A 25,461-nucleotide genomic window follows, 5' to 3' on the forward strand; every position below is an offset into this window, starting at 1 on the left:
ACATATCAGGGATGGCATGAGGGTGAGTAAATGATGAGAGAATTTTCATTTCTGGTTGAACTATGCCTTTAAGGTGGCCTAATGTTTTTTTATTAGTTATTTAAAAAATGTCTTGCAGCATCTCTGATCAGAGGAAACAGGGCAAACTGTGCTTTGTTCTGTGATAATCTGGACTGGTTGGTCAGCAAACTGGATCGATTAGAGGCCTCTTCAGGTAGACACAGACAAGAACCCCTTTAGACAGATTAACTTTATGACAGAATCTGTTAAGACAAATATTGATTGCACTTACATGGAAATTGACAACCATGCCATTTTAACACTTTTTTCATTTAACTTTGGCATAATTTAGTGTTATTAAAGTTTATGTACATATTGAAATTGGCAGGCATTCTGGAAGTGCTGTATTGTATTCTCATTGAAAGTCCTGAAGTGCTTAACATCATCCAAGAGAACCACATCAAATCTATCATCGCACTTTTGGATAAACATGGACGTAATCACAAGGTACCTGTAGATATCTTTTTGGTACATTGATTTGAGCGGTTCTGTGCAATCTGGGTCTGCAGTCATATATGACCGTATGATCTGTGTACTGCTTTTCCTTGTAGGTTCTAGATGTACTCTGCTCTTTGTGTGTGTGCAATGGTGTAGCCGTGAGGTCCAATCAGAATCTTATCACTGAGAATCTGCTTCCAGGTCGTGATCTCCTCCTGCAGACTAACATCATCAATTATGTCACCAGGTCGGACTCAGCACTTACCCAAAACTGCCATATCTATATATGACATTTCCATGCTGCATACGTCAAAAACACAATAAATATAGTCAATCCAGTATTATCTATGATACATTATAAAGAGAAAGGCCTGGTACATGTTTGACATTTCCTCTCATTTCATGTGTAGTATGAGACCCAACATTTTTCTGGGCACATGTGAAGGCTCTACACAGTATAAGAAGTGGTACTTCGAGATAATTGTAGACCATGTGGAGTCATTCCTGACCCCTCAACCGTGTCACCTGCGTGTTGGCTGGGCTTTGACAGAGGGCTACAGCCCGTACCCTGGAGGAGGAGAGGGATGGGGGAGCAATGGAGTCGGAGATGATCTTTATTCGTATGGCTTTGATGGGCTACACCTATGGACAGGTGAGGATTACCTTCTTCTGTCTGCTCAAGCTCATTGCTGTCCCTTTGAACAATATAATAGCAAAGGGATATTTCACACAATAATGAAAATTCTATTATAATTTACTTGCTCTAATATTGTTCCAGCCTCTATGACTTGCATGCAACACAAAAGGAGATGTTAGGCAGAATATTATGCTGCCTTCACGTGCTATCGGAATTAGCGTTAATACGAGTTTACTACTTGAAATTTGCACATGAATGTCCCTTCAAGTCGTAATATGGTCTGGGAAACTCTGAGATTATTTTAATACCCGAGTTTCCGAAATGGGAGGAGACGTATACTTTCAACATGGCGTAGGAGAGTACAGTTTCTGTAGTGAATAACAGGTTTTATTTATTTTTCTAAATACAGCTAATTGTTAGCGCTTGCCGTTTCAGTCATATTCATTTATGTATATCAGCAACCTTTTGATGTATGTTGAACATTTTGACACCGTGAAAATAGCTTGTATTTGACCAAAATTCCATTATCATCAGCAAGCTAACTGAGTAATTATATTATGGTGTGAAAATAAAAGTCCCTTAAGAAATATGTATGAATGAAACTGGCGTCGTCCATGTTTCCTGTTCTTTCCGACAACAAAGTGCTTCAACGCGACGTACTCGTAATTACCACTTCAGGAGTGGGAAGTAAGATTATTCCGACAGCACACGAAGGCAGCATTAGTCACCATTCACTTTCATTGTTTGAAAATAAGGAGCACATTTATATGCACATTCTTATACCGATTATGCTTAAAAATCCAACAATATGTGTGGTCAAGAAATGCATTAAACGGCTTTCCTAGATTATTTGAAATCTCATGTAAATGCGTTTTTCTTGCTTTGTTTTTTTTTTTTAAATAAGCTGATTTTGGGGAGTTTTCAGTGTATTGCTGTGAATGTAAACGGGCTCACTCATGCATTGAAAGTAAAGGTGACTGGGACAAACATTCTGCCTAACATCTCATTTTATGTTTCTTGAAAGAAAGAAAGTCATACAGGTTTAGAACAATAGGGTGAGTAAATGACAGAAAATTCATTTTTGTGTTAACTATCCATTGGACAAAGGTATTGTGTCATGTTTAATTCCACTGAGGTTTCATGTCCCTGACAACTCCTGTTCTTGTCAGGTCGTGTTCCACGTCAGGTGACCTCACCCAGTCAACACATTCTTGCGGCCGAGGACGTGGTGAGCTGCTGTTTGGATCTGAGCGTGCCCAGTATCTCCTTCCGTATCAATGGACATCCTGTACAAGGAATGTTCGAGAACTTCAATCTAGATGGTCTATTCTTCCCTGTGGTCAGCTTCTCAGCTGGTATCAGGCAAGAACCAATGGAATGATCAAGGCTTTAATTAGGTGTAGCATAAATTGTCGAACCTAAGAAGACAAATTCCAAAATAATGTTACATACATTCTGCTTTGCCTTTCCAGAGTTCGCTTTCTCCTTGGTGGACGACATGGAGACTTCAAATTCCTCCCTCCTCCAGGCTATGCCCCATGCTATGAAGCAGTTCTGCCCAAAGACAGACTGCGTATTGAGCCTATTAAAGAGTACAAGCATGACTTCAATGATGTCCGGAATCTTCTGGGGCCAACTCAATCTCTCTCCCACACCGCCTTCACTCCTTGCCCGGTTGACACTGTGCAGGTGGGATTTCCTAACAACATATGCGATGCAATTTAATTAACTTCTTTGTCTTTTTCACTAGTTGACTTATACTGTTGTGATTTTATTCTAATTAATATCTGCAGATTGTACTCCCTCCTCATCTGGAGCGTATCAGAGAGAAACTGGCTGAGAATAGTCATGAGCTGTGGGCCATTACACGTATCGAGCAGGGCTGGACCTATGGACCAGTGAGTCTTCTCTTCATCACAGATTTGATCAGTGAATTCTGACAGATCTCTCATGGTCAGTCGTTATTAGCACACTTTACTGTATAATCATCACTCTATGTGATATTCCCACTCTTTCAGTTCCGTGATGACAATAAGAAGCTGCACCCCTGTCTAGTGGACTTCCAGAGTCTTCCAGAGCCGGAGAAGAACTACAATCTGGCAATGTCTGGAGAGACACTGAAGTGAGAGAAATGACTGAGTTTTTGATTGTGTACATGCGTTTATGCGTGGTCTAATAAACTTCGGCTTCTCTCTATAGGACTCTTCTGGCTTTAGGATGTCATGTAGGCATGGGTGATGAGAAAGCAGAGGAGAACTTGAAGAAGATTAAACTCCCCAAAACGTGAGTCTAAAGGGTTTCGACTACAACCCTTGTCCAGCAGTGTTATTACCATTAATATTAATTAAAATTACATCTATATACATTCTTACATGTTTCTTAAAATAAAAGGAATATTCCAGGCTCACACTCATCAGCATTTGCAGCATAACAATGATTACCATAAAAATAAATAAATTTTCTTTAAAAAAAGCAAAAATCTAGGTTCCTGTGAGGCACTTACAATGGAGGTGAATGAGGGCCAATCCGTAAACGTTAAAATACTCACTATTTTAAAAATATAGCCACAAGATGTAAACAATATACGTATTAACATGAAGTCGCTTGCCAACCTTTTCTGTGTAAAGCTATAGCCATTTTTACAGCTGTTCTTTTGCAAAATTATAAGCTTCACATTTCTGCCTATAAACCCTCTTAAAATGGGCTCCATTCACTTCCATTGTAAGTGCCTCACTGTAAATTCAATCTTTTAAAGAAAAGGAGGGATGAATTGAAATTACTTTTTGTGGTAATTAACATTAAGCCACAAATGCTGTCGATTGAGCTTTACTTGTATTGAACCCTGAATATTCCTTTAACAATATCAGGTACTAATCAAATATCTTACTGAAAAAAATTATAGAGCAGAAGAAAAGTAATTTAAACTAAAATTATTTTAAAATTCTATACTGGCTTCTTGTTAAATATAAGGTATATGCAGAGCAATGGCTACAAACCTGCACCTCTGGACCTCAACCATGTGAAGCTGACACCCAATCAGAACACACTTGTGGAAAGACTGGCAGAAAATGGACACAATGTCTGGGCTCGTGACCGGGTCCGCCAGGGCTGGACTTACAGCATTATTCAGGTTGGCTTACTCACTTTCTTTTTTGATAAACACTGAATAAAAAAGGAGTTACAAAAAGGAAGGAACTATGTACTGTAAGTTGCTTTGGTAAAGGCGTCTGCCAAATGCATAAATGTAAATGTACTACAACATAGTTCCCCTCTCATTCCATGACTATACAGACTATGACTCATTTATTATATTTTTGAGTCATCTTGACACTTTTTACTTATAGATCAATATTACATTACATTTTTCTCCTTTTTAGGATATTGTGAACAAGCGCAACCCCCGTCTTGTGCCTTACATTCTTCTGGATGAAAAGACAAAAAAGACCAATCGTGACAGTGTATGTGCCGCTGTACGCACTCTTATTGGCTATGGCTACAATATTGAGCCACCTGACCAGGAAAGCAGTGAGTCTGTCCATGTAATATCATGTTACTCTTGATAAATCCTCAGCTGTTCACTACATACTGTAGGCCTGCTTTTAGAAGCTATACTTCACATTTACACTGATCACAGCTAGATTAAACACACAAAGCTCTAAAACCCATTTATTGTTCATTGTAGAGATAATTGTTGAGAAATTGCAGGGTTCTTGAAGTATGATTGTAAACTTTTCTTCATCAAAATTTCTGTGACTATGTATTCCAGGTGGACATGGGGCTGGGAGTGGCCGGAGTGATAAGATCCGGGTGTTCAGAGCAGAAAAGTCCTACGCCGTGACCCAGGGGAAATGGTACTTTGAGTTTGAGGCAGTAACAGTGGGCGAGATGAGAGTTGGGTGGGCAAGACCAAATGTCCATGCAGATAAAGAGCTGGGATCTGATGAACTGGCCTACGTCTTCAATGGATTCAAGGTACTGGAAAGCAAAAGCATGTGGCTTCCTTTGAGATACTATAAACTCTCTATGATCATTCATTTTTGTCCACAATCTTACAACCTTTATAAAGAAGAAATATACCACTGGTAATAATCCAGACCAATGTCAAGTTTCCTGATTTCAATTTGTTACTATAGGCTCAGCGCTGGCATGTTGGGAATGAGCCGTTTGGACGGCAGTGGCAGTCTGGTGACGTGGTGGGCTGCATGATAGACCTGACGGAGCAGAACATCATGTTTACTTTGAACGGAGAGATGCTCATTAGTGACTCTGGATCTGAGATGGCCTTCAAAGACATTGAGATCGGAGAGGGTAAGAGTCAGGGGAAGACTGAAATCTTAGTCACTTGGAAATACAGTATACAGATGGATCTTTGGGGAATGGTTCAAGTTCAGTTTTTGATGTTTTGGATGATGCATTAAAGGGATAGTTCAACCTCAAATTAAGGTTCTCTCATCATTTACTCACCCTAATGTCATTCCAGATGTGTGACTTTCTTTCTTCTGCAGAACACAAAGGAAGATTAGTAGAAGAATATCTCAGCTCTGTTGGTCCTTTTGAAAAGTGAAAGTGAAGATTTATGGTAAAAAGGACTTAAATATTGATCTGTTTTTCACCCAGACTTATCATATTGCTTCTAAAGATATGGATTAAACCACTGGAGTCTTATGGATTACTTTTAGGAGGCCTTTATGTGATTTTTGGAGGTTCAAAGGTCTGTCCACCATTCATTTGAATTATATGGACCAACAGAGCAGAGATATTCTTCTAAAAATCTTTTTCTTCTGCAGAAAAAGAAAGTCACATCCCACACATCTGGGATGGCATGAGGGTGATTAAATGAAGAGAGAATGTTAATTTTTGGGGTGAACCATCCCTTTAAGGTTCATTTTCACAGCAACCTTTGGCTTTGTACAGTAATTTATTTCAGAGATCAGGACAGGTTATGTTCAGTGTTTGCCCTTAATACTTCATGGATTTTGTAGGCAAGAAGTGCAGTTACTCTAAGACACATTTCATCAGAAACATAGTGAATACATTTGTAACGTAATATGTCTTTTGTTGTTCAGGCTTCATCCCTGTATGCAGTCTGGGGCTTTCTCAAGTGGGCCGTATTAACCTTGGGCAGAATGTGAGCAGCCTGCGTTACTTCACTATCTGTGGCCTGCAGGAAGGTTTTGAGCCTTTCGCCATCAACATGAAGAGAGATATCACCATGTGGTTTAGCAAGAGTTTGCCCCAGTTTGTGCCTGTGCCAACAGAACACCCTCATATTGAGGTAAAATGTTTTGGCCTGAACAACAGTTGTTTTTAAAAGCTTTATGAATTAATTGATTCATGCTAATCTACACAGCTAAGATGAAGTTGTCTTTGAAGTTCCTGATAAAATCCTTTTCTCTTCTTTGATTTCCCTAATAGGTGTCCCGTGTGGACGGAACGGTAGACAGTGCCCCTTGTCTGAAACTGACCCATAAGACATTTGGATCTCAGAATGCCAACACAGACCTTCTGTTCTTTAGACTGAGCATGCCTATAGAATTCCACGAGACCTTTAAAGTGCCAGTGGGTACAACACCCCTCACCCGCACCCTCACTATCCCTGAGGACGAGACTCTTGAGGTAGACCCAGAATCAGAGTTTGAGCTTCTGAAGAAGTCAGCTACTCGCAAAGAGCAAGATGAGAAAGAAAAAGAGCCGTCCGTTCCTAAAGATCTACCTGGCAACAAAGAAGGGGAGAATGAGAAAGATACCACCACAGAGAAGAGCAAAAAGAGAGGGTGAGAAAGGATTGAAGAGACATGAATGAATATACACCCTTGCAAAAACTTTCAATTAGCATGTGGGAAATTTGTGACAACCAAACGGATTTCTGCAAGTAATTGCCAGAAATTTACAGTACTTCACCAGTAGTGGTGAACCTGCAGAAAACCTTTGGCAACAACAGACAATTTGCCACTGTTGTCAAACACTGTGGCGACAACGGGTTTGTTATATTGTATGTTGTAACACATTATCAGATCCTTACCAAGGCATCCAGAGTACAAGTCAGTAGTTGTGTGTTCTGAGACTAAGATGACAAGATATTCATGACTTGCAGGTTCTTTTCCAAGGCAAAGAAGGCAGCGTTTATAGCCCCACCACCAGTGGTTCCAACTGTGCCTCGTCTGATGGAGGACGTTGTCCCAGATGATCGAGATGATGCTGACATTATCTCAAACACAACAACTGTATGGATAAAATTTTATAGGGATGTCCCGATACCGATACTCATGTACTTATATTTGTGCTCATAAAAATGCTCTGATACCGAAAACCAATACATCTGATGTATGATTGTCATTCTGTAAACATTTAGCACACAAATTAAAATCACATGATATCTTAAGTGTTATTAGTAAACTGCAAAGGCTGCAATTTAATGAGATAAATGTATAGTTTGCATGTGCTGCGCACTTCAAATGTGAGTGCTTGTGAATGTGTGGAGCCAGTGATGTGCAGACATTAAGCCACAAATTGCTCATACCTTTTTGAGTTTCTTGGCTCATACATGGAAAACACCATCATGAGTATCGCACGCTCTGTTTGTAGCAGATGACAGCGAGCAGAGCGCTAATTCACTTTGTAGTGCGAGGCACATACAGACTACATATTTACTACATACAGACTTTAATTAATAGAAACTTTTGCACATTGGGTCACGTAGCAATCTGTTTTTCCAGAAGTGAGAAGCTACCGTCAAAAACACACAGAAATGGAAAGGGCTTCACTCCAAAATATATAATATATATCATCAATTTAAATAGAAAAAATAAATAAAAATATGACAAAAGTATATTACTGCTGTAAAGTTATAGTCCAAAAGAGAGGGGAAGCTTGCACACAATGTGTAGAAAAAATCTTACAATTTTTTAGTACAAAAGTGCAAAAAGTGCTCAGTGCTAAGACAAAAAGTTTTCGATTTACATCGTGGTCAGTATCCCGTTAACAATAGCAAACCTGATTCAATTTATAAAGAGGGAGTATTTACCGTATTTGTCCTAATAGAATAGACTTAAATTTTTTACAAATGTTTGCTAAATGTTATAGACATATATTGCCTCTTTATATGGTATACCGGCATTCACATATATTACTAAAGTAACAAAGACAAGTTATCAAGAATCTACGTGTATATATCAGGAGATAGAGAAGGACGCAAATTACATAAAAATTACATATACGAAAATGACCCATTATATTATTATATCACAACCATATACCAATAATATTCATTATTCAAAGAAGAATTGCTGTATGCATACAAATCAGTAAGTTATTATATTTTGTGTCATATATACATTATACTTCGAAAAATATCAATTATGTCAATACAAATGTTAACCATGCATAATTCAAAAACATGGGCATAGGACAACAATCACCCGATATTCAAAAATGTCTACATGTATTTCCAAAAGTAAACTGTACATAGATATATATTTGCAAATATACCATGATTCAAATCATAAGCATGTGCAAATAGAGATGCGTCATTATAATCCTATAGAAAACAGCTGAGGGACAAATCTTCATTCATTCCCAGGGGATGTAAAGATTTTAAGTGAAATATCCATCTGGATTCTTTCTGAAGGAGTATCCGTTTTATATTTCCCCCACCTATGTGGATGCTTAACTTGTTCAATAACCAAAAAAGTTAAAGCAGTTACCGAGTGACCAGCTTCTAAAAAGTGGCGTGCAATTGGAGATTTTTGATCTTTCCTTCTCACGACGCTCATGCTCAATTATACGTGTTCTAATTTGTCTAATGGTTTTTCCCACATATTGTTTGTTGCATGGACAAGAAATTTGATAAATGACATTCTCAGAACTACAAGTGACAAACTGTTTTATACTGTATACACTGTCTGTTATACAGCTCCTAAACGAGCTAATTTTTCTGTTGTTATTCTTACAGAAGACGCAATTCAAACATGGGAAAAAAACAATGGATTCATCCAATCGCCCATCATTCTCATTCTCAAATATAACTATGTACAATACATGTAGACATTTTTGAATATTGGGTGATTGTTGTCCTATGCCCATGTTTTTGAATTATGCATGGTTAACATTTGTATTGACATAATTGATATTTTTCGAAGTATAATGTATATATGACACAAAATATAATAACTTACTGATTTGTATGCATACAGCAATTCTTCTTTGAATAATGAATATTATTGGTATATGGTTGTGATATAATAATATAATGGGTCATTTTCGTATATGTAATTTTTATGTAATTTGCATCCTTCTCTATCTCCTAATATATACACGTAGATTCTTGATAACTTGTCTTTGTTACTTTAGTAATATATGTGAATGCCGGTATACCATATAAAGAGGCAATATATGTCTATAACATTTAGCAAACATTTGTAAAAAATGTAAGTCTATTCTATTAGGACAAATATGGTAAATACTCCCTCTTTATAAATGGAATCAGGTTTGCTATTGTTAATGGGACACTGACGATGATGTAAATCGAAAATTTTTGTCTTTGCACTGAGCGCTTTTTGCACTTTTGCACTTTTTGGCCTCTCAGTAAACTAAAAAATTGTAAGACTTTTTCGACACATTGTGTGCGAGCTTCCCCTTTTTTTTTGACTATAGTATGATTTTTTGAGCTTACGCACCAAAGCTACTTTGAAATATAAGCCCTTTCAAGTATTTGGCGTGGACGTCTACAGCTTTTGTTCTGCTGTTGGTTTACTGCTGTATAGTTATGTAATATTAGCTGTAATACTACTACTACTACTACTACTAATAAATCAATAGTAATTGTATTACATTTAAGCAATATCTCACATCGGTGATACTTTTGGTTATGCAGCACTTTAACAAAAATAACTCCAATGTATTTTGGATTGTGCTGTGAGTTTCTGTATAAAAGCTCTACATTTGATAAAAATAATACAATATTACGTTAAAAATGAATTGTTCTGTTTTCATTTGATTTAAGTTTTAATTAATTAATTTAAACACTATTTTGATGATAAAAAATGAAAATAAACAGTTGATATAGAATTTAGAAAAAATAAAGCAAAAAAACAGGTATTGTATCGGTGCTCTTACTCATGCTCTCTCTCTCTCTCAAAAAAAAAAAAAAAGGTATCAGGACATCCCTAAAATTTTACACTGCTTACGTTACTTAGAAATTCCAGACTCTATATGTCTTTGTGTCACTTGATGTAAGTGAGTTTCTTCCTTGTTTCCCTCCAGTATTATTATTCAGTCCGGATGTTTGCGGGGCAGGAGCCCAGTGGAGTGTGGGTAGGCTGGGTTACTCCTGATTATCACCTGTATGACCTTCACTTTGATCTTGGTAAAGTCCGAAACGTAACTGTTACTATTGGGGATGATAAAGGCAACATTCATGACAGGTAAGACTACTTATACTTCTACAAAATTAGTACGTTCTCTGTCAAAACAGACACATGTGTGATTGTTAGACTAAGGAAACAGACTTTTATCTTCAGCTATTTTATATCCAGCTATTATCTATAATTTGTACTGGATGTGACTCAGCAGCACATCTAAAATTATGTCTTAAAAACAGTACTTCTGATCATTATCTCTTCATGGCTTTCCACAGTGTAAAGCGCAGTAACTGCTACATGGTGTGGGGAGGAGAGTTCAGCAGTTCGCAGCAAGCACGCATTAGCCAGGAGGACTTTGTGATTGGCTGCTTGGTGGATCTGGACACAGGACTCATGACCTTCACAGCCAATGGGAAAGAGATCAACACTTTCTACCAGGTGAGAAAAAGCAGACAAGATGTATAAGATTTCACTTCTAATTCTTTCTACATTTCTGCCTGCAAACATATATGGTTCCTTATATACTTTCAGCCAAACCTCAGTTGCAGATTTTCATATACTGTCTGATTACATTTTACAGATTGATGCCAATATTGACATTTCTTTTATGGACAGAAATTCGATTTTATTTCCAACACAAATTTAAAAGGCTTGCTCTAAAAACAAGTATTCTTAAAATGCCATACTTTTATAACCATTAAATATAAAAAAATTATATATTTTTCTTATTTATATTTCAGGTAGAACCTAACACAAAGCTGTTCCCTGCTTTGTTTTGTGTGCCATCCAGCCAGAATATGTTACAAGTGGAACTTGGCAAATTAAAGGTCATTATTTCCAAGAGTTATGAGCATTAAAGTTGCTGTCTGCTGCTGTACTACTACAAATATTGGAACGTAAACTCTTAAATCGTAAACTTAATCCTCAGTCTAAACCTTTTTCTAAATAATTTTCCAGCTCTTATTTTTTACTCTAATTCTCTTTCTGCAGAACATTATGCCCATCTCTGCAGCCATGTTCCGCAGTGACAATAAGAACCCAGTTCCTCAGTGTCCTCCCAGGTTAGATGTTCAGATGTTGACTCCAGTCATATGGAGCCGAATGCCTAATCACTTCTTGGCCCCTGAGACTGGTCGTGTGAGTGAGAGACAAGGCTGGAAAGTGCAATGCACTGAACCTCTCATTATGATGGCATTGCACATTCCAGAAGAGAACAGGTATTACTTTAATATGGAAATATTTTGTTGTGATCTGTTTCTTCAAAAGAGCCAATGATCAAAAGGGAAATGGTGTAAAAATCATAATCAAAAAATAGATTTTTGGAGGAAAATCCAAATAAAACGTTACATTTAGGAGGGGTGTGGGTCATTTTGTGTTTTTTATGAGATTTGAAAGAATTAAGATCTTGAATTTTGCTTTCAGAATGAGAAGTTTGTCATTTCTGCACCACTAGCGTAACCAAATGGAACTGCAGAAATAATGACTGTTTTCAAACAGGTTTCCTGAGCACTCCCCAATTACTATTTGTTTGACAAACCAAGATAGTCCCACCCTATTGGTTGAGCCAGTGTTGCTATGTTAGGCTGGCTGGGATACTCAAACAAACAGAGCAATGTTTGGATAGCACCACAGTGTTTACACTTTTTGGAGAAATCAGCCTTCAAATGGCTTACTTATAGTTGTCTCTGCATATTAAACTGGGATAGGGTAAAGTATTTTAACATCGAAAAAATTACTCCCTTTTTTACATAATTTATTTTATTCTCCAGATGCATTGATATCCTGGAGCTTTCTGAGCACACAGATCTGATGAAGTTCCATTACCACACTCTGAAACTGTATGGCTCAGTGTGCGCTCTGGGCAACAACCGCGTTGCACACGCCCTCTGTAGCCACGTGGACGAATCACAGCTCTTCTATGCCATCGAGAACACCTTCCTGCCTGGCCCCATCCGCAGCGGTTACTACGACCTGCTCATATCCATGCATCTTGAATCTGCCAAGCGAAACCGTCTAATGACCAATAAAGAGTTCATTGTTCCCATGACGGATGAGACACGTAGCATCACTCTCTACTCAGATGCTGAGAAGGCCCATGCGCTACCAGGAGTCGGACTTACCACCTGCCTGCGACCCAAACTACACTTCTCTCCCACTGGGTTTGTGGGCACTAATGCAGACATCTACACCCTCAGCCCCGTCTTACCTCTGCAGGTAGGTGAAGGCAATGAGACTTTTCACATTGGCCTATTGTTGATAACCACAAAAAATTATTTAGACTTTCCCTTGTTTATTGAAAAATAAATACAAAAATCTTTTGTAAGTGGCTTTCTCTAATGGCCATTTTTCTTTTTTGTTTTTTTTTAATAAATGAGGGTGGAGTCAAAATAATTTTTGTGCTAATCAACATTATGCCACAAATGCTGTTAATTGAGCTTAACTTGTATTCAAACCGGAACATTTTATCTTAATTTCTATGTTGATAACTCTATTCGTGTTTCTCTCTTTCTCAATCTCTAGATGCTCAAGGACCATGCCCTCAGCATGCTTACAGAAGCCGTGCAGGACGGAGGGCAGGCTATGCGTGATCCTGTAGGGGGCAGCGTCGAGTTCCACTTTGTGCCCATCCTGAAACTCATCAGCACCCTGCTAATAATGGGCGTGTTTGACGACAGCGACGTGAAGCACATCCTGAAGCTGATCGAGCCTTCTGTGTTCAACAATGATGCTGAGAGCCCGACTGAAGAACCAGAGGCCACCAAAGCAGGAGATGCTGAACAACAGTTGGCCTGCAAAGAGGAAGGGATGGAGGTAAAAGAGGAAGAGGAGCTGAGTGAAAATGAGGGAGAACTGATGGATGAAGGAGTGGGAGAAGAAGAGGAGCTTGAGCCTGAGGAGGAGGAATATGAAGATCAGGTGGTAAAGGAAGGGGAGGAGAGTGAGCATGATGCGGAAAAAGCGGACAGAGAAAAAACGACTGATGGAGAGGTGGAGGAAGCTGGTCTAGCAGAGGCAGAGATAAAAGAGGAGGATGTGGGTGAAGGACTGCTGCACATGAAGCTTCCAGAGTCTGTCAAACTTCAGGTATAGAATGTCTGATTCAAGATATTCACTGCCCCAAACCCCAAATGTCCCAAGTGTATCTCTCTGCGTCCCGCAAGATGACAAGGAATACCTACTACACGCCATGCCCACTTAAAGTAACAACCCCCTTGAATCATAAAGCGATTGTATTGGCTAAAATAACAAATAAAATCCTATGCAATCGCTGTATGATTCATGATGTCTGAGCTGTGTAATTATAACAGAAAATAATTTTTAAATTATATTTCACATATCATATTATTCAAACGAAGACATAAATGGTGAAATTAAACATTTCTCTGTTCTGTTTTCTCCAGTTAGCCTACAAGCTAACCGGTTAGCCTCTTCGCTTAGCTCTTTATTTTCATAAAATTTCTCCTCACTGTCGCCACCTAGTGATATGGCGGTTGTGATATTGTATGTTCAACAAACACAACAAACACAGTGAATGAATGTGACATCCAACTGTTGCAAGTCGTAAAGCCGAAGTATGTAATTTCTGCGCCACTAAACGGAATTGCAAAAATAAACTTTGTTTTCAAAACAATTTTCTGAATACGCCCACAACTGCCGTTAGTCAAACAAAGAGATAGTCCCGCCCCCAACTCATGCCATTGGTTGAGTAACATTTTTGGGGTAGGTCTAAGCAGGTGGCTCAAAACAAACAGAGCAATTTTCATAGTGTCACAAAGACAGTTTTCTCTCCATATTAAGCTGAGATAGGAGAAATATTCTCACAGAAAAAGTTACATACTTCCGTTTTAAGCATTTCTCTAGTTATGTGAACAGGGTACCTGCGGGTCCTTAAAAAGTCTTAAATTTACTTTTTAAAATTTAAGACCATAAAAAGTCTTAAATAACTTAAATAAATTACAAGAAGTCTTAAATTTCGTTTGCTGAGGTCTTACATTTTGGGGCGTGAATAGAGGAGACGCTTAAAAGAACAGAATCTGCGTGAGTCAAAATCATCTCTCTCTCCCTCCCTCTCTCTCTCTCTCTCTCTCTCTCTCTCTCTCTCGTGCATCCATCATTTAGCAGCTGACGCTTGAGTTTAGTGTGAGTGTGCAGGGAAATGCATTTTTACTGAACTTACGATGTTACACATGTATAAACCTTCATAAACCCATTAATCCGAAATGCAAATGGCATTATTCTGCATCTCTGTAAGTAAGTGATGCGCTAACACTATCGCTCCTGCTTATAATCGACAAAGCTGTCAACATTGCAATTTAAAAGCATGCAAGGTTGGAGCGGTCTTTTGGCACCTTTCAAATCGTGGCACTTATTTTACATCACCTTTGACAAAATTTGTAAAGCTAACAGAACTACTCAGCTGCAGAGTTGCACCTGTTACATCTTTCATCTCCATCTCTCTAGAGCTCCATCTGACATATACAGGTATTTTCTCTGCCATCTGAATCAGTCAATTAAAAAAAAAAATTAATATAAAAAACAATAATAATAATATAATTATATAAATATTATGATTAATAATATACATAATTTATATTATCTATATTTAATATTAGTATATATACATTTTTCAGTATACATCATAACTAATTATGCAGCACATTTCTCTTTCATAATTTAATCTGATAAAATTTTCAGTAGATCTTGTCAAATTTAAACAGCCATTTTAAGGTAACTGACAAGTTTTGACACAAAAATGAAAATTGTCATCACTTACCTTCATGCTGTTGTAAATCTGTATGACTTATTTCAGTGGATATCAAAAGGACATATTAGGGAGTTTCAGTCACCATTCACTTACACTGAATTAAAAAAAGATGCAGTGACAGTGAATGAGACTAAACGTTTTGCTTAACATCTCCTTTTTTGTTCCACTGCAAAGAAAAATTCATACAGACTCTAGGGTGAGCAGTGATGACAGAAATTTCATTTTTAAATGAACTGCCCATTAACTACCTGTTAAAGTATTTGTTAAAGGGATGTGCCAAGAAAAAAATATACAAATGTTATTCAGCACATCCTAGACCTTATTCACAGCAGCGCCATCTTTGATTTTTAATGGGAATGACAATGAGGGATAGACATACAGTCTTTTCAATGAGCTGTACTGCAGTTTAAAGTGTTTTTGGATCGTTCCGTGTACAAAACATTGATAAAATATATTTTCAAGGACACTCAGTAGACAAAAAAACTCCAGACAACATGAGTTGTGGAAAATTAGATGGGATCTAAGAGCTTTTTACAGGTTTATACCATGCATGCCATTGAAGAGATGGTAAGTCTATCCCTCACAGCCTCATTTCCATTCCCATTAAAAATCAAAGATGGCACTACTGTGAATAAGGTCTGCAAAATGTCAGTATATGCGCAGTAAGTGGTGGCAGAAATCCCGCTGACTGTTGTGTTCGATTTGACAGATAAGATGATTAAATTAAAGTATGACACAAAACCATCATAAATACAAGCATATTCTTAGCGATACAATTACTATAATGAAATTAGTTAATAACAAAACATGTAATAATGTTCGCTATAAATGTTTGCTGGAAAGTTGTGAGTTGAAATGATCTCCTCTGTCCAGCCAGCTCTGTTGATGGCTTGAAGCCACAGCAGTCAATAAGAGCCCTTGGAATCATTTTTCAACAACATAATCCGATAAACGTTTACTTTTTACGCATGGTTTTGCCACTACTTCCATGTTTGACGTAAGTGGTGACATTGCCAAAGCATTGGTCTATTGCGTCACGTATTGCTTGAAAGCAAGTGACTGAAGAGAAGGGTCACAATATAGGCTACATAGAGTTGTGCTCAAATGTTTGCATACCCTGGCAGAAATTGTGAAATTTTGGCACTGATTTTGAAACTATTTTATTTAAGGATAGTGATCATATGAAGCCATTTATCATCACATAGTTGTTTGGCTCCTTTTTAAATCATAATGATAACAGGAAACACCCAAATGGCCCTGATAAAAAGTTTACATACCCTTGAATGTTTGGCCTTCTTACAGACACAGCTTTTTAAATTGCAATTAGTGTCTGTGTATAAATAGTCAATGAGTTTGTTAGCTCTCACATGGATGCACTGAGCAGGCTAGATACTGAGCAATGGGGAGCAGAAAAGAACTGTCAAAAGACCTGCGGAACAAGGTAATGGAACTTTATAAAAATGGAAAAGGATATAAAAAGATATCCAAAGCCTTGAAAATGCCAGTCAGTACTGTTCAATCATTTATTAAGAAGTGGAAAATTTGGGGATCTCTTGATACCAAGCTAAGGTCAGGTAGACCAAGAAAGATTTCAGCCACAACTGCCAGAAGAATTGTTCGGGATACAAAGAAAAACCCACGGGTAACCTCAGGAGAAATACAGGCTGCTCTGGAAAAAGACGGTGTGGTTGTTTCAAGGAGCACAATACGACGATACTTGAACAAAAATGAGCTGCATGGTCGAGTTGCCAGAAAGAAGCCTTTACCGCGCTAGTGCCACAAAAAAGCCTGGTTACAATATGCCCGAAAACACCTTGACACGCCTTTGGAGTGACGAGACCAAAATAGAGCTTTATGGTCACAACCATAAGTGCTATGTTTGGAGAGGGATCAACAAGGCCTATAGTGAAAAGAATACCATCCCCACTGTGAAGCATGGTGGTGGCTCACTGATGTTTTGGGGGTGTGTGAGCTCTAAAGGCATGGGGAATCTTGTGAAAATTGATGGCAAGATGAATGCAGCATGTTATCAGAAAATACTGGCAGACAATTTGCATTCTTCTGCACGAAAGCTGCGCATGGGACGCTCTTGGACTTTCCAGCACAACAATGACCCTAAGCACAAGGCCAAGTTGGCCCTCCAGTGGTTACAGCAGAAAAAGGTGAAGGTTCTAGAGTGGCCATCACAGTCTCCTGACCTTAATATCATCGAGCCACTCTGGGGAGATCTCAAATGTGTGGTTCATGCAAGACGACCAAAGACTTTGCATGACCTGGAGGCATTTTGCCAAGACGAATGGGCAGCTATACCACCTGCAAGAATTTGGGGCCTCATAGACAACTATTACAAAAGACTGCATGCTGTCATTGATGCTTAAGGGGGTAATACACAGTATTAAGAACTAAGGGTATGCAGACATTTGAACAGGGGTCATTTCATTTTTTTCTTTGTTGCCATGTTTTGTTTTATAATTGTGCCATTCTGTTATAACCTACAGTTGAATATGAATCCCATAAGAAATAAAAGAAATTTGTTTTGCCTGCTCACTCATGTTTTCTTTAAAAATGGTACATATATTACCAATTCTCCAAGGGTATGCAAACTTTTGAGCACAACTGTACTTAAGGCTACATGCATTTCTTTTTTTTTTATCCCCTTTTCTTCCTAATTTGGAATGCCCAATTCCCACTACTAGTAGGTCCTCATGGTGGCGCGGTTACTCACTTCAATCCGAGTGGCGGACGACAAGTCTCAGTTGCTTCCGTTTCTGAGACAGTCAATCCGCACATCTTATCACGTGGCTCATTGTGCATGACACTGCTGAGACTCCACATGTGGCCACTAATCGCTGAGCTACCCAGGCCCCCAGGCTACATGCACTCCAATGAGTTTTAATGTCGTATTAACTTATTTAAGACAGAAAACACATAAATGCACAATAAAATATAAAGAAAACATGTCCAGAGACATCCAAGTAGCCTCAGTGGTTTTGTATTTACCTGCTAATTAATTATTTAATGTTTTTTTTTTTAATTGTGAAAGTGGTCTTAAATTTTTCTTTTATTTGGCCTTAAAAAGTCTTAAATTTCATTCCTTCGAACCTGCAGATACCCCGGAGAAGGGGGGCATAACTTGTAGTGCTTGTTGTGCTTTGTAGTAGGTGTGTCTTGTAGTAGTCTTGCAGGACGCAGCCAGACCCTTCTAAAATGTTGGGCTGCTTATAAATGGCAAAAATTGCTTACTTATATTTGACTGTGCATATTAAATTGGGACAGAGACAGCATTTTTAAGAATAAAGGTTTTTAAGAATTTTAATCTTTACCTATAATTTGATCATATATATAAATCATATATTTTTCTCTTTAACTCATTCTTCTCTATCATTTTAGATGTGTACTCTGCTGCAGTATTTTTGCGATTGTGAGCTGCGTCACAGAGTGGAAGCCATCATCGCTTTCTCTGACAAGTTTGTCAACCAAGTGCAGACCAATCAGAGACAGCGATATAACGAGCTCATGCAGGCTTTCACAATGAGTGCTGCAGAAACTGCCCGCAAGACCCGCGAATTCCGCTCTCCTCCGCAGGAACAGGTACTTGCCAATCAGTAGAGAGAACACTGTGTTAAACCACAAAAGTTTGTATACAAGTTTGACAAATTACATTAAATTCTTTGTGCCTTTGTGTGTTTTGGTCATATAGGTGAACATGTTAATGAACTTTAAAAACTGTCCAGAGGAGGAAGAGTGTCCTGTTCCTGTAGGTGTCCGCAACGACCTGCTAACATTCCACCATGACCTGTTGGCTCACTGTGGTCAGTTTAACCACACAGATTATAGTCAAGCATTTTTTACAAAATATTATGCAGCTGTTTAAAATAACAAGAATCGATACAGTACAGTGTGTAATATTGCTGCAGATTCGACTGTTTTGTTTTTGCCATGAACTTGGTTTTCGAGTCCTTAAGCACTAAATTCCCCCATGGATGCTGCTAATATGTCATCCGTTTCCACAGGCACTTTGTTCAACCTCAGCACCTTTCCAAATATCACTGCAAAATCACTAAGCACTACAAAAACATAGAGTCACATAGATTCATCTCTTTCTCCTTGTCTCTGCTACAGGTGTGCATATTGAAGAGGAGGAGGAGGAAGAAGAGGTGGACAACTCTGTCCGTGGACGCCTCCTGAGACTGGTGGATAAAGTTAAAAACTTGCGTAAGAAGCCGGAGGCCGAGCCTGAACCTGAAGAAGATAAAAAACCCAGTAAGATTTTGTTTTTCATTTATATTTGACTTCAGTAAATAATAAGATGAAGTAACAAGCATATATTTAGGCATGTATGGAAATTATGATGTAACAAAAACTGTAAACGGATGCAAAATACAGACACATCTCAACATCTCATAGTTTTTTGACCAGTCTTGTTTTCCTTACCATAATTACATGAACCATTTCTCCCATCTCACAGGTACTCTTCAGGAGTTGATCTCCCACACCATGATTCACTGGGCTCAAGAGTCTTTCATTCAGAACCCTGAACTGGTACGGCTTATGTTCAGTCTGCTACATCGGCAGTATGACGCCCTGGGTGAGCTGATCCGAGCGCTGCCCAAAGCCTACATCATCAACGCAGTGTCCGTGCAGGACACCATGGAGCTACTGGAGTGTCTGGGACAAATCCGATCCCTGCTCATTGTTCAGATGGGTCCAGAAGAGGAAAGACTGATGATTCAGAGTATTGGGTGAGCACATGAACGCACCCTAAAAACAGTTCGTCCCTCATCAGAATGGCAGGAGCACCAATACATTTTTTCTTACATCTTCATTACAACTTCAATAGATAACAATAACTTAAATACATATCTTCAGCTCATGCTGCAACCATCCTTGTTTTCCCTTTTAGAAATATTATGAGCAACAGGGTGTTCTACCAGCACCCCAACCTGATGAGAGCTCTGGGAATGCACGAGACTGTCATGGAGGTTATGGTGAATGTGCTTGGAGGTGGAGATTCCAAGGTGCACAGTCTCTATAAGAATTTTTTTTTATCTGAAGTATTTATCACAGATCTGTGATAATAACTTGACTGTGCTATTCAAGCATGTGAAGAATCAAACTCAAAAATAAATGTAAAATGTACACATTTCAATTTCATCAAACTGTATAGAGTCATCTTTAATAATAACCTAAATTTGTATTATTATTTAATATTATTTTTAATAATTTAATTTAGAAAAATATTACAAAATTAAATTTTATGGAATTTTGTTATGAAATTGCAATGCGTAAATCTTAAAAATAGGCACAAATATTTTTTTGGGTGCAGTTGGCTTGAAGATTGTTTGAACATTACAAAAAAAGTGTGCGCATGTATATTTGCACTATATTGAATTCACATTTGATTTGCTTTCTGCAGGAGATTCGGTTTCCCCGAATGGTGACCAACTGCTGTCGTTTCCTGTGTTATTTCTGTCGGATCAGCAGACAGAATCAGCGCTCAATGTTCGATCACCTCGGCTACCTCCTACAGAACAGTGGCATTGGGCTAGGTAAAGCCTGATTATCATTTACTCACCCTCATGCCATCCCAAAATGTATGACTTTCTTTCTTCTGCAGAACACAAATAAAGATTTTTAGAAAAATATCTCAGTTCTGTAGGTCCATATGATGCAAGTGAATGGGTACCAAAATTTTTATGCTCCAAAAAGCACATTAAGACAGCATAAAAGCAATACATTAGACTCCATTGGTTAAATTCATATCTTCAGAAGCGTTATGATAAGAGTGGGTAAGAAGCAGATCAATATTTAAGTCCTTTTTTTACAATAAATTCTCCTCCCATTCTCCTCGCATTCTTGTGGCGATTTGCACAAAGAATGCGAATTTACAAAAACAAAAAAAAAACATGAAAGTGAAAGTGGATATTGATTGTAAAAAAGGACTTGATCTGCTTCTTACCCACTCTTATCATATTGCTTCTGAAGATATGGATTTAACAACTGGAGTCTTATAGATTATTTTATGCTGCCTTTATGTGCTTTTGTGGAGCTTCACAATTTTGTTACCCATTCACTTGCATATGGACCTACAGAGCTGAGATATTCTTCTTAAAATCTTAATTTGTATTCAGCAAAAGAAAGAAAGTCACACACATCTGGGATGGCATGAGGGTGAGTAAATTATGAAAAGTTTTTTAACTTATCTGTTTTTAAGCTTGTCTTTTTCACCTTTTTGTACATTCATGTTTAAAATTTACATTCAATCTAATCTATTATTATATCCTTTATATTCATTACATTTATTATATCAATAAATGTATTGTTTAATTGCTCTCATTTAGGAATGCGTGGCTCCACACCGCTTGATGTAGCTGCAGCATCTTGTATTGATAATAATGAGCTTGCCCTGGCTCTCCAAGAGCAAGACCTGGAGATGGTGAGTCTAATCGAAAAATATTGAGTCAAATGTTTGTGGCTCCAACAAAGATATCTCATGCTCGCTCTGTTTGTGCAGGTGGTGAAGTACTTGGCAGGTTGTGGCCTGCAGAGCTGCCCCATGCTCTTATCGAAAGGTTACCCAGACATCGGATGGAACCCATGTGGAGGAGAGAAGTATCTGGATTTCCTGCGCTTTGCTGTATTTGTCAATGGTTTGTATTTTACATATGTGATTATAGTTTTAGAGTATCTGGCTAGACAAAAGAGAGCATGAAATGACTGCATACATCTTAAAAAAATAATAATTAATAAAATGTAGAGTAAATAAAAATAATAATTCTAGGTACAATGTTCTCCCTTCAGGAGAAAGCGTGGAGGAGAATGCTAACGTGGTGGTCCGGCTGCTGATCAGAAGGCCTGAGTGTTTTGGTCCTGCGCTGAGAGGAGAGGGGGGCAACGGTCTGCTTGCTGCCATTGAAGAGGCCATTAAGATTTCAGAGGATCCTGCAAGAGACGGACCCACTGTTAAGAAAGACAGACGCTTTCCAATGTAAGTGCAAAGAATCTCTGTACTTCCTTACTGTTCAGTACATTAAAACATGGTACTGTCCTGTTAGCTGTTGTAACAGTTTCTGCCTGACTGTTCAGTTGTGATCTTGTGGGCTCACTGTGACTTATTGTTGTGTTTTGTGTTTTGCTAGGTTTGGTGGAGAAGAGCAGCATGAGGAGAACCGAGTGCACTTGGGAAATGCCATCATGTCCTTTTACTCAGCTCTTATTGATCTGCTGGGTCGCTGTGCTCCTGAGATGCATGTATGTGTGCATGAAGGAGCGGTATGGAATAATCTTGGACTGATTAGGCTGAACGTGTCACCCTTTCTGTATTCTTTCTTGTTTTTATAGTTGATCCAGGCTGGTAAAGGTGAAGCGTTGAGGATCAGGGCCATTCTTAGGTCTCTTGTGCCCATTGAGGATCTGGTTGGTGTGATAAGCTTGCCAGTCCAGATACCTGCTTTAGGAAAAGGTAATTCTCAGTTAGGATATGGTAGATGAATACATAGTGTCTTATTACTTCGTATCAGTATGTGCAGTCATTTTTCAGCCACAATTATTAATCATGTTTTTTTTTCTTCAGATAACAGTATCATCGAGCCAAAGATGTCTGCCAGTTTTGTGCCTGATCACAAAGCACCAATGGTGCTGTTCCTCGACAGAGTGTATGGGATTGATAACCAGGACTTCCTGTTGCATGTACTGGAGGTGGGCTTCCTGCCCGACATGAGAGCAGCAGCTTCCCTGGACACGGTAAGAAGCATTTACTTTACTATCTGTCTTCACTTAGAACTATGTTGCCTGTGATGTTATTCACATGATAAAACTTGATTATTATATCCGGAACATCTGTGGCCCTAGCCTAGTGCTTGGCATACATGCTCTGACACCTTGAGGTTTGATGCTTACATGGGAAATGTGAGTTTGAGTCTTGTGTAATTTCTCGTTCCCCCATCTTCGCCCATAATTTGTTCTGTTCTCTATATTATAACTTCCAATAAAGCGATGAGCAATAAAACAAATTAAATTATTTAATGTTTTTGTTTCAACAGCAAATAAAGCCAGTTGTTGTGGCCACAATTTGCTATTAACTCAGCTTCAATAACCTATATAAATCATGAAAGTCAGCCACAACTATCTATCCTGTTCTTTCTCTCAGGCTGCGTTCAGTACCACAGAGATGGCCCTGGCTCTGAACCGTTACCTTTGCTCCGCTGTGCTTCCTCTCATTACTAAATGTGCTCCTTTGTTTGCTGGCACGGACCACCGTGCCATCATGATTGACTCCATGCTCCACACCATCTACAGGCTGTCCCGAGGACGCTCTCTAACCAAAGCTCAGAGAGATGTTATTGAGGAATGCCTCATGTCTTTGTGCAGGCCAGTGCCATTCACTACTACACACATAATTAAAGGGATAGTTCACCCAAAAATTTTAATTCTCTCATCATTTACTCACCCTCTTGCCATCCCAGATGTATATGACTTTCTTTCTTCTGCTGAACACAAACAAAGATTTTTAGAAGAATATATTCAGCTCTGAAGGTTCATACAATGCAAGTGAATAGTGGCCAGAACTTTGAAGCTGCAAAAAGCACATAAAGGCAGAAAAAAGTAATCCATATGACTCTAGTGGTTAAATCCATATATTCAGAAGCGATATGATAGGTGTGGGTAATAAACAGATCAATATTTAAGTCATTTTTTACTATAAATCTCTACACATTCAATTCACATTCTTCTTCTTTTATTTTTGCCGATTTGCATTATTTGTGCATATCGCCACCTACTGGATAGGAGGATAATTTATAGTAAAAAAGGACTTAAATATTGATCGGTTGCTCACCCAAACCTATCATATCGCTTCTGAAGACATGGATTTAACAAATGGAGTCGTATAGATTACCTTTATGACATTCAAAGGGTGTTTTACAGCTGAATTCTTCATTAATGTATTTATTTTCTTAATTGTACTGATCCGGTGGTGATAGGCAAACAGATCGACAATGCTAATTAACTGGCAGATATTTGGCCATTGTGAGATTATAATGGTAATGGACGATAATGGTCCCTGATTGGCTGAGTAACAGAAATGGACATTCTGCTTAGTGTCAGTTCCAAAATCTACCATCTATTTGTTATCATTGAATTTTATTATAAATCTACATTATATCGGCCATGCTGCACTCTAGATATTGGTATTGGCATCAGCCATGATAAAACCCATATCATTAACCCCTATTTAAGATAAAATCTTGTTGCCATTTTTCATTGTTTGGGTAGCTTATTGAGAAATATTTTTGGAACAGGTATCTGCGTCCTTCCATGCTCCAGCACCTTCTCAGGCGATTGGTATTTGATGTGCCAATTCTGAATGAATACGCCAAAATGCCCCTTAAGGTATGGGATTATCTCATTATACAGCAGTACAATTAATTTTAATTGGTTGCTGCTGTTGGCCTCATCTGTTTCTTATTATTTTGCAGCTGCTTACTAATCATTATGAGCGTTGTTGGAAGTACTATTGTTTGCCCAATGGCTGGGCCAACTTTGGCATATCGTCAGAAGAGGAGCTTCATCTCACCCGTAAACTCTTCTGGGGAATTTTTGAATCTCTGGCCCACAAGGTGGGAATAGATCCTCTTTTACTCTTACTGTATTTACTTAAAGATACTATTACTGAACTATGAGATTGGCCATTATCCTTTAGCATATTCTACCCCAAAGATGCAGTCTTAAAAAACAGAGTAACTCTCAGCTTGTCTCATTAGAGTTATAAATCCTTTTTTCTATGTTATTTCTTCTCTAATTTGTGTCCAACAGAAATTTGATGCAGAGCTGTTTAAAATTGCAATGCCCTGCATATGTGCAATTGCTGGGGCAATCCCACCTGATTATGTGGATGCCAGCTACTCCTCCAAGACAGAAAAAAAGGCTTCTGTTGATGCTGAAGGCAACTTTGACCCCAAACCTGTGGATACCACAAAGTACAGAGGATTTGTTTATTCAGATCTTTTGTGTATGCAGATTGACTAACTGACTTATAAATATGATATTTAATTATTTTTATTGAAATGTTTTTGTACAGTACTATTATTCCTGAGAAACTGGATGGCTTCATCAACAGATATGCAGAATACACACATGACAAATGGGCTTTTGAAAAGGTGTGTCTTACCCTTCATGTTGAGGTTGTTGCTGCTTTGCTGCAA

At 38.3% G+C, this 25,461-nt stretch overlaps 1 protein-coding gene across 1 annotated transcript in view; it reads left to right on the forward strand.

The window, feature by feature from the left end:
• Positions 1–25,461, forward strand: part of ryr1a (ryanodine receptor 1a (skeletal)) — an 85,145-nt gene that overhangs the window by 12,455 nt on the left and 47,229 nt on the right. The window contains exons 15-54 of the mRNA XM_051685945.1: positions 119–214; positions 389–507; positions 612–745; positions 909–1,150; positions 2,305–2,497; positions 2,608–2,824; positions 2,929–3,033; positions 3,154–3,257; positions 3,335–3,418; positions 4,106–4,265; positions 4,513–4,657; positions 4,902–5,107; positions 5,269–5,443; positions 6,202–6,410; positions 6,551–6,909; positions 7,230–7,359; positions 10,397–10,557; positions 10,770–10,932; positions 11,235–11,321; positions 11,485–11,711; positions 12,264–12,708; positions 13,015–13,228; positions 13,373–13,578; positions 18,650–18,850; positions 18,960–19,071; positions 19,382–19,522; positions 19,728–20,001; positions 20,163–20,277; positions 20,676–20,808; positions 21,601–21,695; positions 21,774–21,909; positions 22,061–22,247; positions 22,399–22,510; positions 22,601–22,721; positions 22,833–23,002; positions 23,409–23,629; positions 24,559–24,649; positions 24,736–24,876; positions 25,073–25,236; positions 25,338–25,416. Of these exons, the coding sequence (XP_051541905.1) occupies positions 119–214; positions 389–507; positions 612–745; positions 909–1,150; positions 2,305–2,497; positions 2,608–2,824; positions 2,929–3,033; positions 3,154–3,257; positions 3,335–3,418; positions 4,106–4,265; positions 4,513–4,657; positions 4,902–5,107; positions 5,269–5,443; positions 6,202–6,410; positions 6,551–6,909; positions 7,230–7,359; positions 10,397–10,557; positions 10,770–10,932; positions 11,235–11,321; positions 11,485–11,711; positions 12,264–12,708; positions 13,015–13,228; positions 13,373–13,578; positions 18,650–18,850; positions 18,960–19,071; positions 19,382–19,522; positions 19,728–20,001; positions 20,163–20,277; positions 20,676–20,808; positions 21,601–21,695; positions 21,774–21,909; positions 22,061–22,247; positions 22,399–22,510; positions 22,601–22,721; positions 22,833–23,002; positions 23,409–23,629; positions 24,559–24,649; positions 24,736–24,876; positions 25,073–25,236; positions 25,338–25,416 (6,674 nt within the window). The remainder of the gene's footprint in view (positions 1–118; positions 215–388; positions 508–611; positions 746–908; positions 1,151–2,304; positions 2,498–2,607; positions 2,825–2,928; positions 3,034–3,153; positions 3,258–3,334; positions 3,419–4,105; positions 4,266–4,512; positions 4,658–4,901; positions 5,108–5,268; positions 5,444–6,201; positions 6,411–6,550; positions 6,910–7,229; positions 7,360–10,396; positions 10,558–10,769; positions 10,933–11,234; positions 11,322–11,484; positions 11,712–12,263; positions 12,709–13,014; positions 13,229–13,372; positions 13,579–18,649; positions 18,851–18,959; positions 19,072–19,381; positions 19,523–19,727; positions 20,002–20,162; positions 20,278–20,675; positions 20,809–21,600; positions 21,696–21,773; positions 21,910–22,060; positions 22,248–22,398; positions 22,511–22,600; positions 22,722–22,832; positions 23,003–23,408; positions 23,630–24,558; positions 24,650–24,735; positions 24,877–25,072; positions 25,237–25,337; positions 25,417–25,461) is intronic.

The sequence above is a fragment of the Myxocyprinus asiaticus genome, chromosome 43 (assembly GCF_019703515.2).
Source record: "Myxocyprinus asiaticus isolate MX2 ecotype Aquarium Trade chromosome 43, UBuf_Myxa_2, whole genome shotgun sequence".
In the NCBI taxonomy this organism is placed as follows: Eukaryota; Metazoa; Chordata; class Actinopteri; order Cypriniformes; family Catostomidae; genus Myxocyprinus; species Myxocyprinus asiaticus.